Below are 12164 nucleotides of genomic sequence, written 5' to 3' on the forward strand. Positions count from 1 at the left end.
TTAAACCATTTGGTATCCAAATGTAAGCTTCCTCCATGTGTTCAGTTGTTCTGCATCTTTATGTGTACCACCCACACACATCAAGAATAGACACTTGGCCCTGGGCCCTGGGCCTGGTCCCACAAGAAAACCAAGTGATATAATTAAGAACCAAAGCTCCTTTGTTTGTGTAGTATTAGTTAATCCAGATTTGGCAACAGGCCTGACCTAGAGCTTAATGAACATAGAACATCTCTCCTACATTCAAGACTTACAATAACCTTATAGTTATACTTTCGCAACACATCCTGCCAGTGCAAAACTCCAACACAATAGAAGAGCCTAATAAATAGCATAGTGAAGTGTCCTGCGTGTGGCAACAATCCATAATAAAAAACAATACCCACAATGATCTTCAAAAAGGAGGCAAAGGCTTGTCTTCTTTGCTCCCTGCAGTGGTTTGACTGCCTCTTACCGATCAGTGGTGTGATAGCTGAGGTGAAGACTGAGCTGCTCTGCACCACGAAGGTCATCCCAGCACCAACGAACATGGCAAAGTATCCGGTCACCCAACTGAAGGGGTACGGCAGATCTAAACCCAAAAAGTAAAGCAAGATCAGAGAAATGTTCAGCAGTAGAGTAGTACTGCAGAGCAACACATGCTTATGGGACCGTGCTGCCCCAATCCCCTCCTTCCCCAAAAGATAGCCCCACACAAGGCTAACACCACCAACTCATGGACCTTCCCCCCATTGTTTAATAATATACCTTCTCCATCATATATGCCTTGTTTGGATATTGATTTACATCTCCTATTGACTCTGATATGTGTTTTTCAGTTCATTGCAAAGGATCTCCTGGCTTTGTGCTGCTGCCATTTTCTGGTGGCACAGTAGTCACTAGTTCGTGCTTGACGCCATTTTACAGTGCTAAGGCAGGGTTCTCCTAAGTCGGTCTTGGAGGGCTGGGTCCATGCCAGATTTTTAAGATAACTACATTTATCTAAATGGGAATATACTAAAAATCTCACAAGACCAACATTGGAGAACCTTGTGCTAAGGGATCACAATCACTTCCTGGTTCTAGATCTCAGTAGTAATAGCGAACAGTTTAAGCAGTAGCTGGTGCAATCTGGTAGCTTGTAGTGATCCCCGACAGAATGATAATTAAAAAGTCTATGAGGATGGCTGGTAGAATATACATACTGATTTAGTAGAATATTTAATATTTATGTATTTAAATTCCATAATAAATATTTGATGATGTGGAAAAAAGGAGTATGCATGCTTAGTGACAATCCATTCTGTAATTAAGATCCAGCTCTCCTGAACATTGTAGAACATCCCAACCTAGAGTTGGGCAGCAGTCAAGAATTGTGTATTGCTGTGCTTCTACCGAATTGTAAACACCACTCGATGGCATAACCTTCTACGGGGTCTGATGCAAGATGATTTTAGGCCGTAAGAGCGAAGCAGTGACCATCACTTGTCAGCAGAAACCAAAGACGTGCCCCGCTTAGCTCGAGGATGAGGTATGCTCCTCTGATAAGTGCATTTGCGTGCAAAGTTTTTATTACACAACAAAAGTGTTACATATATCCCGTTTATTGGTCCACATGTAGCTTTCAGAGTTTTCTGCTTAGTTTCTGCCCAGATGTAGTTTTCACTGCAAACTGGCAATACTTCTTTGTGACTGCTAGTTGCAGTACATGATATTGTCTCATAGGTTAACTTTACAACCATTTTCCTGGTGACATTGGTAGCGCTGAATGGATGTTGGCTATGTTTCATTCTCCCAACATGTTTAAAGGGGTCACAAAACTCAGGATTTTATCTTGAAAACTCAGAGGTGGAAAACGTTGCAGCTGGCGCATAATTCTCAGGTATCCCGGGAAATGCCTGGTGCAAATATTCCCATCCCCACACTTGCTCTCTGAGCTCTACCACACTTTCCCAACAACCTATGCCTATCTTGGGCCGTATTACTTATAGTGTTCTGAAGGCCCAACATGTGTGTGCAGCCACTATGTGAGCCCTGGGGGCACTACAGTATTACAGAAGAGGCCATCAATGCTTGTGCAGCCCCTTCCATAGTACAGTTAGTGCTGGTGCACATGTTGTGCCAGCGCTGTCTTCAGAGGGCAATCCCTCATTTGCATGGGGGAGTGGCCTATTATGGATCTGGACACAGAGGCAAACATGGCCCTTAGGAAGCGCACTGAGATTGCGCAACAAAAAGGTGATGCACCATAAGTGTGCCCCCTGAGGGCAACCCTCTGCAGGGTGAAAGAGGGACCCATGGACTCCAAGCAGGTTCAGTCATTCACTGCAACCACCTGTAGGGGGTTCTCTGTCTCCTCTTTAAATTGCAGGAGGCTGCGAGCCACATTGTGAAACAAGGAGCGGCTGCTTCCATCAGCAGTTCTGTATTTCTCTGAATGTGCTGCCCCCAGGGCAGCTGCAAGGTTGTGGTAGTCCTCGGGGAAGAGCATTCAATGTAATAAGATGCACTGTTCCTTTTTACACACAATGTTACTGCTTAAAGGTGTACCGTGGCACAAATAGGGACAGTGCACGCCTTACATATTACGGGCCTAAGTCCAGGGCCGGACTGGCTGTAGCGGGCACAGGGCGTTTCCCCGGTAGGCCACTAGGGTGGTGGTTTTGGCCCCCTCGGAGGCCGTTTTTGTTACCGGGGTCGGCAATATCGGCCCCATGTAACAAAATCGGCCAAAACCGGCGCTCACAAACTGCTCAGCTGCACTCCCCCTCACCCTAGGGGGGTGGGGGGTCAGCTGAGCAGTTTGCCAGGGTTTGTTTCTGTTCCCAGTCCGGACCTGCCTTCATCTTCATCTAGTTGTACTGTTGACTGTTTCATTGAGGTCTCTCCCACACGATCCAGGTATAGTCTGTGTGCTCATAAATATGTGCCAATGTGTTTATGGTTACCTTGAACCCTTTCACTACCCCTGTGCTGTACAATAGGTCACAAAATGACCAGGAAGACAGAAACTCTGGCTGTGAACGGGTTAAACCTCCTTTATTCATTATTAGTGGCCATATGCTGGGTGACATGCTGTACCATGTGCTACATGTCAACCCAGGTTCCTACCCCTACTGAAAGTCTCAGCGTCAGGAGTCCCAAAGCGACCAGTCGTGTTTCCATCATCCTGATGTTTGCCTACCTCTGCCCTCACATTAGGGCACTTCAAGAAGAGAAGGGTAGACACAATGTCCCCTTCCTGCTCTCTATGTAAGGAGCTTTGTAATTGGGTATTGAAAATCATCCAGAGCAGTGGCATGAACACAGTCTTTTACATACCAACCAGGAGCTCCATTTCATGAGGATCCTGGCTGATGCCTTGTCATATCATTCTTCAATCTTTTGATTTAACACTGAGGGCCCTATATTGATCTTGGTTGGAAAGCCTCTGTCCGACATCTAAGGTGTTCAGTCTGACCGCCTTATTACAATGAAGGCGATCGGAGTGTAAACTGGCTGGTCATTCTGGCTCAAGAAGCCCGTCGGCCAGTCGGACCACAACGTAATTCCTTAAGGATAGCATTTTCGCCGTCTGGATTACGATGTCAGTTTCCGGCAGGCTTTTCATGTAGGGCTTTGCGACATGAAAAGCCCATCATAACGACACTTGGGGGGCCCCTAGCTGGGCCCCCACCTCCGCATGCCTCCAGTTGGAGGCCTGGGGGGCACCCATGGAGCCCCCGTTAATCCTTACATCATGTGGCAAGCACCACGAGGGGCCCACCACGCAATTCAGGGATTAAAAGAAACTCCCATTTCTCTATGGGAGCTTGTGCTGCGGCCAGTTTCTGACTGCAGCACAAGCTCCCATAGAAAAATGGGAGCTTGCGACTGCACCATGTGCGGTGCATCGTAATTGCGGTGTCTGGACCGCCATTAAGGAGGTCGGTCGGTCCCGAGACTGCTGCGATGTCGATCGGAGGCCACTCTGACCGACATTGTAATGAGCCCCTTAGTCTTTTCTGCTTTTTGTGTTCTCAGTTAACTATCATACTATGTACAGCAGTAAGAGTAAGGTGCTTTCCTTCCAGTTCGAATTTAAGGTGGATCTTGCTTATGCCCGTTTGCTTATTTACGTCTACCTTGCCAGTGGCAGCTTTTTTCTTTCCTAAGATGGCTTCCTTTATGGCGGGTGCCATCTTTTGCCAATAAGAGCAACTAAATCCCTTATACCAGCTACCTCTGCAGTGCTCTCACTGGTGTTACACTTCCCTCCGTGGTACCCACCACCACTGACCTGTGTTAATGACTTTCTTGATGGCTTTGGCCACCTGGCCCTTGAGGGTGGAGTTGAGTATCTTGACTAGCATCACTAGGCAGGTGCAGAGGACGACAAGGGAGCCAGCCAGCAGGATGAGGCCCACCGCCAGGTCCGGAAGGTGAGAGTTCACAAACAAGTGGTTACCTGCGGATAGAAACAAGCATTGGCAAGGCAATAGTCAAAGTCAAAAGAAACTTTATTTGGCTATTCCTAACCATAAAGTGCATTACTTAAATGTTAAAATATACAATTTTCACTATGTAAAATCTCACATTCTTAAAATACAAACATTGGTCAGATGAATAGTTCTGGCTTGCATTTTGAGTCTGTACTACAAGCCTGCGGCACTGAATACAAACAACATGAAAAGATTGCTTTCTTTAACCCCTCCGCCGCGGCCGGAATTCTGCGCCTGTGCAGCACATTCCGATCGCGGGCGTGGTCATGACGGCTCCCGGCCGTCATCAGCACATGCCCACCGTAATTGATGACGACCGGGAGCCGTCATCAGCACCGAAGGGGTTAAAGAATATATCTATGAGATAAATAATTTAATGTGTGATGATTCAGTGTACTTTTGATATACAAAACAATCCTGCAGGCATCGGAATGCATGCACTCAAGAGCAGACACAATTATATATGAAATAGAGGATATCGCGAAGCGAGAAGGTAACACCTCTCTAGGTGGAGTCAAACCTAACTCTGTAGTATTTAAAAGAATTAGTAATAATAGTTCACCAACAGATGCACTGTCGAAGCAGACTAAAAAAAGAATGATTAAGTGTCTGGAGCTTTTCACAGGTTCTCAGTGAAACAAATGGATGTCCAGTCCTTTTAAGTTAGCCGCTCCAGCCAGTCATGCAGCTTCACACTACCAAGGCAGCACCAACTCCTCTTTCATGACGATGAGGAGGAGTGAGTATGGCCTTCTAGGTGCTTGCAGGCAAACTACTAGTTTCAGAGGCATGTGCCGAACAGTGGCATAGCAAGGGGGCGGTCTGCTCCTTGTGGTATGTTTTTTGGCGGCAGCGCCCCCACCTCTGCTCCTACCTGTGGCCGATGCCACATGAATCGCCAGAAACATTCCTACCCCGTCTCTTATATTCTGCCGCCGCAGACGGAAAACGCAGGGCCTAGCTACACCACTGCAACTCAAGTTTAGCAGTCAAAGGGGAAGACATTAAAGCCTCATTCCCAATTCACACTGAATGAGGACAGACAGGGGAAGCGGCTTGTCAGGTGGATTTCCAGCGAGACCGTCGTACCCATTGCTGTTGATAGGTCTAGCAGCAGTACTGGCCTCCTTAACAAAGAATGCCAGACCACTGGGATCTGTAATATCATGGCAGAGATGAGAGCGCACAGAAGCTGCATGTGCATTACATGGAACCCTGTGAAGCTTACACCATCCACCAGCCAGATCAGAACTCGAGCCCAGGCTGACTTTTTATATTCAGGATAAGGTGGCGCATGCTAAGGATGGATAGTGGTGTTCACAGGGAGAGGTTGGTCACCAGGGCACGAGTCGGGGTACACGTAGGTACAAGAGGTCCACCGACTAGTTTCAGAGGGTGTACACCATCCCCCCTGCCAAGAAGTAGGTCCCCACAGTAATATGATGAACTTGTCCCAGTGTAATTTTCAGGAACACCAAGACACGTTCAGCAGCGCCTGTACGTTGTCTGTTTTCCATTCCCAGCAGCAACGTTTAGGCAGCGATGGGGCTTTGTTGTCACCTCCAGCTGGGCCAAAGATAAAGGCAGATGTTAAGGGGCCATCAGGCATCCTTTGGATCGAATATCCTGACTGCAGGCCTCCTGTAACTTCACACTTAAATGCAACAGAAACAAAAGCAAACAGCTTGTCTCTTCACAGGTACTTAGGAGACACATACTTTTGACCTTATTCAGTCCTTGTATATAAGTGCTTGCACTGTAAGAAAGTCAGATGTGTTGGTCTGTCCCAGTATTTACACAAATAAACATTTTAATTGCAGTATTTTGTTTCTTTTGTAACATGATGTGCTTTGCAGGAGACATATTCACCTTCTATATACTACTTTGATTCGAATATGGGACGTACACAGATCACAGATCTCTCTAACAAATGCATTAACCTCCAGAGTTATCTCACCATTATTATTCCCTGAGATTTACTGGGCATTTTTGCAGCAGATGCCTTAAACCCATAAAATATTTCAAAATCCAGACTTTGCAACCAATTAAGCAGAACAGATCTACTACCATGCTTCTCCTTGTTGCCAATTTCTTTGTGGCAGGGTTTAAAAAAACATAATGTAATAGTTGAGGCCCAGAGTTTGTGTCTGGATTGCGCCACTTTTTTGGCACAACCCCGATGCCAAATCTCATTTGTTAATTTTCTAATGTGCTCACTCATGATATACCTGATAAACATGTGGGGGGTCTTAATATCTAATGTCACTTCTTGTGATGTCACTTCCAGTGAGATCACTTCCTGTGATGCCACGTGTAATGTCATGCGTTGTAACGTCATGTACTGTGATGGCAAGCGTCATGATGCTACTTGCATACTGCCTAACTTGGTTAGTCCCCCCACATCTTTTTAGAGGAGTGTGCCCTAGGGGTCACGGAAGCCAAAGTATGTTTTCAAGGGCAGGTGTGCATGGATATAGGAAGGTGGAGGGTGGCAGAACTAAGTCGCACTTACATTTTTCAGCCTCGGCGGCCATGTTGCTTGTGAGTCCTGTGCCATTCGTCTCCTGGAGACTGTGCACGAAGCTGACATTGGAGACCTGAAGATTCAAGAAGCAAGAAAGACAGAGAGAGAGCGAAAGAAAAAATTACATATTAAGAGTGGGTGATGGCGAGCAACAAAGTGAGGCAAGATTGAGCAAAAACACAGGATTGGTGGGCCAGAAAGAAAGTGTTGTTAGCCATTGCTTGTCACAATATCTTGGTTGAAAGTTGTTCCTCAGAAGGAGCAGTGCCATTACCGGTGTATGGTGCTCCTTGCACAGGATCCGGATCAGGCTCTTATTCCGCATAGTCTCATCTCCGATGGCAATACCGGTGATCACCGACCTATCCAGCTGGAAACAAAACAGGCAATTTTCAGGAAACTGAGCATCAAAGACCCCTGTACAAGATCACAAAACCCTGTTAGAGTGGATCATCCTTTGTGCTTCTGATTCCAGCTGCACAAAGGAATCACTCACTTCCTGGATTTCCAGAATCTCATATTGCAAAGTGCCTTCCAATGCCTACTCCACTCCTCGTTTCTCAGATATCATGTTTTAGGTTGCCCATTGATTTCTAGGTTCCTCCTGGTATGCGAGACCCTCACGCAAGGGGAAGCCCTACAATTTCCAGTCCTTTCCTGGTGTCTGAGACCCTCACCCTCATGATATGGAGATTCCTCCAATGACCACCCTGCCTTTATTGTTTAAGGACCTCGGGTAGCCATGCCCTCTGATGCCCAAGATTCATCAATCACTATGGATTTCTTTTTGCTGTGGTTGGTCGGTATGTCTGGATGGTTAAATTGTACCCGACCGTTCAGCATGTCAATTTATGTGCCTCTCCATCATCTCTGTGAGTAGGAACCACTCCAAGAAGGGAGGGTCTTATTCCACAAATTCCTTCCTGTCCTGTCCTAGGTTTCCACTGAGGTAAAGCTTGTCTTTTCAACTATTCACAGCACTATGGCGCTGTCAGTCACTGGCCCTCAGATGAAACGAGAATGGGACGAGTTGTATTTAGTTTTTTGTATAATGCTGGCATGTGGTGGAGGCCACTTTATAACACCGCTGCAGTTTGTGAGGCGGGTCAAGACTAAATCCAAACCATTTCCTGAGGGAGGCAGGACACCTGTCTGGGGTCTCTAGGAGGGTAATTTAGGAGCAGTCTTTGACAAAGGTCATTCTGCATTCAAATTACACTCCGACCTTTTTGGTAGGGTACCAGAATATGGTGAACTAAACACAGTCTGTCACAAATATCGCCCTACCGGAGTTATTAATAGAAAATCTGCACCTAATGCGAAGATATTTTTGTAAACTATATTTAGGACACAATATTTATGTCAGAGAATATTTTTTGTCAACAATATTCTGGCATTCAACTGACCCTTTCATAGAAGGAGGTGGGAATATAAATCTGCGTGTTTCGTTGAAAGTTGGAAACGCCTCCTTGAAGAGGCAAGTTTTTATTTTTCTTGAACGCTGCTTTACTTGAAAGGTTCCTGCGCGCGGGCTGCAGTGAGCTCCTTAGTTGTGTTACCGTAAGCCAGCTGGATCTCTTTCAGTATAAACTGGCCTGTTGGATCATGTTCTACATTTAAGGATACCGTTCAGACTGTAGGATGAAGAGAGAGCTGGTAAGTTTTTGGGGTTAGAGAAAACTGAGAAAGTTTGGAAGACGGTGGACAATAGATAATTTCAATTTTAGTTCAGCCACCCGGGACCTGATGGCTGCTATTTAGTTGGGGATTTGACTATTGAAAGCTAGAGATCGAAATGAGAAGATTTGAGTATCGTCAGCATAGAGGTGGTAGCAGAAGCCAAAGGAAGAGATAGTATTGGTGAAAGCGAACGTATACAGTGCGACAAGGAGGGGCTAAAACTGATCCCTGAAGAGCACCCACTAAACCATGTTTGTATGAGAATGGAGCTCAGTACCATGACAGAAATAAATGATGACTGGATAGGTAGGAGGAGAGGCACTGAAGGGCATTGCCAGTCATACAGAGAGAAGGAAGGCTATTGCGTAGGATTGAGGGGTCAACAGTGTCTAAGGCAGCAAACAATTTGAGGAGGACACGTCTGGCTGATGGGTGTTGTCATTTGGAGAGGTGAAAGAGTAGACTCGGTTAATTGATGAGGATGGTATCCTGATTGAATTCGACCCTTTGGTTGCGTCCATTGAGGAGGAATCTGTGTTGGACAGATATGATCAGAGAATGAGGGCGGGAAGCATAGTTCTTCACTCCACAGAGCTTGGCCGAGGACTTTGCAAGAGGGTCCTTATATATTAGATTGCAGTAACCAGTTCTCAACATCAGACTGGCAAGCAAGAGCGGGAGCCATGGGAAAAGAAGCAGAAAGGCCAGGATTCTTCAGATCAAGCGTAGATAGCAAAACATGAAAGGCAGAGCCCAAAAGCTCATTGGCTCAGCAGGCTACAGTGACTACAGTCAACAAAGCTGTATTCCATTGTACTAGTTGAAGATCACAGAAAGTTGTTTACTTAAATCATTTGTATGAAAGAAATGTAAAACTGCAATAAGATGCCAAAATGTTCAGGGCGTGACAATTTTGGCAACTTCCAGTGCGCAGTGCACATAGTATTTCCTAGTTCAACCTCAATCTCGCTGTTGACAAATGAGCTATTGTGTATTTCTGTCACATCTGAAGCTCAAGTTGTCTCAGGAAAAACATTATGGAGGACAAGCAGGAGTCAAAATGGCGCTGAAAAGTTCCCCTTTTTAACCACGGACTGGTGGGTGCACAGTATTGTAAACAGAGTCACACTCTGAAGGTACTCCTTGCAGCAGTGAGCTGACATTTATGTACGAGGCGGAGGATTTCAAACTGTGTCTTATATTTAGCCGAGAGCCAGTGCGATGTTTTTTGCTGCTGACTCAGCAATCAGTTTCCTTGAGGCTCCAGCCTTTTGTGTTTTTTGAAAGTGTGCCCAGAAGGCTTTTTCTTCACCTTTAACTAAATGTTACTATTTCCCTAGCTGGGTTCTACACCAAAGTCATAGGATGATGATCCACTTGTACAGCACCGATACCCCTTTTTTAAACTTCGGCAGCTGAAAGGTGTTTATTTGAAGGACTTTGGACAATACCTCAGTCAGCATGATTTCCCTCCATTTTTAAGTCTTGCCTATAAACTGCTTTAGCTCTTGTCAATACAATACAAAGAGGTAGCTATAATTCAGCCACATGCTCGTGATTGTATGGCTTTCTTGCCTACCTCACTTCCATGCTTCTGATTTGACAGTTTTCCTCCCTATTCATATTCTAGTCCTGCCCAAGGAGCATTTCAGTCTACTTGTGCTTTTGTTGGGCGTGGCCTGGCAAGATGGCCGACAGGACATGGAGCTTGCCTCTCCAGCAAACCCGTGCATAATCCTTCTTCATACTGTGCTCTGAGCTCCAGTTGGGGGCAGGTGTAGTGTAGTCAGTGATCCGGAGTGGAGGGTCGACTAAATGGAGCTGTTTTGGAGGCATTAAAAAAATTAGAGAGAGGGGTCCTACTATGCCAAAGGGACAGGGCACCAACATAGACACTTCTGTCAAAAAGAACAATCCCTTTGGGCTCTTTTTGGAAACATACAGGAACCACTTTCAACCACTTCTGACCACTCACTTAAAGCTGTTTTGAAGGTTCCTGCAGAGCTGAGAAGTCGCAATCCTGAGCGGCACAGCAAGTCGTGCAACCGCAGCCTTGGTGGGCCTGCAGAGAGTAGTTGAGCCTGGTACTGAGTTGCTGTGTTCTCTGGTGCGCCTGGCTTCCATGCAGTGGTGATAGCTGCCAGGGGTCGAGGCGACTGCTGTTGGCGCCCTGATGAGCCCCTGGAGCCTGGGGGAGGGGGCTACCTATTCTGCACTTGCCACATGCCGGTGACGACCGGCTGCAGTGCTGAAGACATTGTATCAGACTGTGGAGCCTAGCAGGCGAGGCAAAACTGGAGAGGGATTGCCAAAGGCTGGTGAGAGGTGTGGAGCCCCTTACAGATGCTGCGGGAGCGCGACAGAGCGGCCCTATGTTTGCTTTCCTTGGGGCCTAGCGGGCAAGTGCTGACTGCCGGAGCGGTATCGGGGACGAGTGGTTCCTCTGCACGAGGAGGAGTTATTCGCCTTGTCTCTGTGCTGGCTGCGCTCCGTCTCGAAGCCGGGGACTATTTGTGGAATTTTAGTTTGCGAGCTAAACATCATCTGCGCCAGCTTGTCACCCACGTACAACGTGCACGACCGCCATTTTAGGTATCATGGTCTCCCTGTCCACGATCGGCCGCCAGCGCGCTCCTCTGACCCTGCAAGCATCCTCCGCGCACTCTGGCTCCCCCTCCCTCCCCCACATAAGCATAACCCTTCTCCTCCTGCATGACCCTGTCCTTGGGAGTCACACCGGCGCCTGACCAGCACCTCCTCCCCTTCTATGAATACCCCTCTGTTGATAAACCATCCCTCCACGCTTGATTGTCCCCGCGGCATGAATACCACTCCTTTGATGACCCCTTCCCCCGAGCCCGGCTGTCCACACAGGTCCGAGGCCATCGCCTAAGCCGGGAGATACCATTTACTGCCCCTTATTGTATGAAGTCACTCCTCTTCAAAAGACCCCCTATTGATCAGGGCCTCCCCACCCCCTGGGATATGATCAGGCGCACACATCCTAAGACTCGGCGGAACACTCAGCTGCGTGATGACCCCCTCCTCTTATCAGCAGGTTGAGGACCTCTATTGTGGAGGTATAGGGGGGTGGGATTGACACGAGGATTACGGGGATGTCTTTTTCCTTACTTCACAATGTCTTGATTATAATAAAGAAAGGTCACATGCCATAAACCAGTGTATAAGAGGCCAGGCCTCAGAGAGGCTGTTAGAGCACCTCGAGACGATACCTTGTTGTCTGATCTGATGTGTTCTGCTCCGTCGGAATAAAACTTCTGTTTCCTGCCTTCTGGTCTCCGGCGCCTGCCTCATTGCTTGGTAATTTGAATGGTACAAAGGCGGTTAGCGCCGGGCAAATCTTGAAAAAGGTCATCGCCGTACCCTTTTTCCACAATTGGCGTCCCAAAGCGTGGGACCCATCAGCGACACGTGGATCCAGTGGGAGAGGTCCCGACGACAGAGTGAACGACTGCAACGATCGGGAGAGCTCGTGTCCG

The 12164-nt window shown here is 47.2% G+C and overlaps 1 protein-coding gene across 1 annotated transcript in view; it reads right to left on the minus strand.

The window, feature by feature from the left end:
* The window catches only part of SLC34A1 (solute carrier family 34 member 1), a 168859-nt gene that overhangs the window by 42264 nt on the left and 114431 nt on the right, over window positions 1–12164 (minus strand). The window contains exons 9-12 of the mRNA XM_086931802.1: window positions 7259–7354; window positions 6973–7057; window positions 4259–4426; window positions 455–571 (exon numbers count right to left, since the gene is read on the minus strand). Coding sequence (XP_086787928.1) covers window positions 455–571; window positions 4259–4426; window positions 6973–7057; window positions 7259–7354 — 466 coding nt within the window. The remainder of the gene's footprint in view (window positions 1–454; window positions 572–4258; window positions 4427–6972; window positions 7058–7258; window positions 7355–12164) is intronic.

Source organism: Lissotriton vulgaris, chromosome 7 (assembly GCF_964263255.1).
Source record: "Lissotriton vulgaris chromosome 7, aLisVul1.2, whole genome shotgun sequence".
In the NCBI taxonomy this organism is placed as follows: Eukaryota; Metazoa; Chordata; class Amphibia; order Caudata; family Salamandridae; genus Lissotriton; species Lissotriton vulgaris.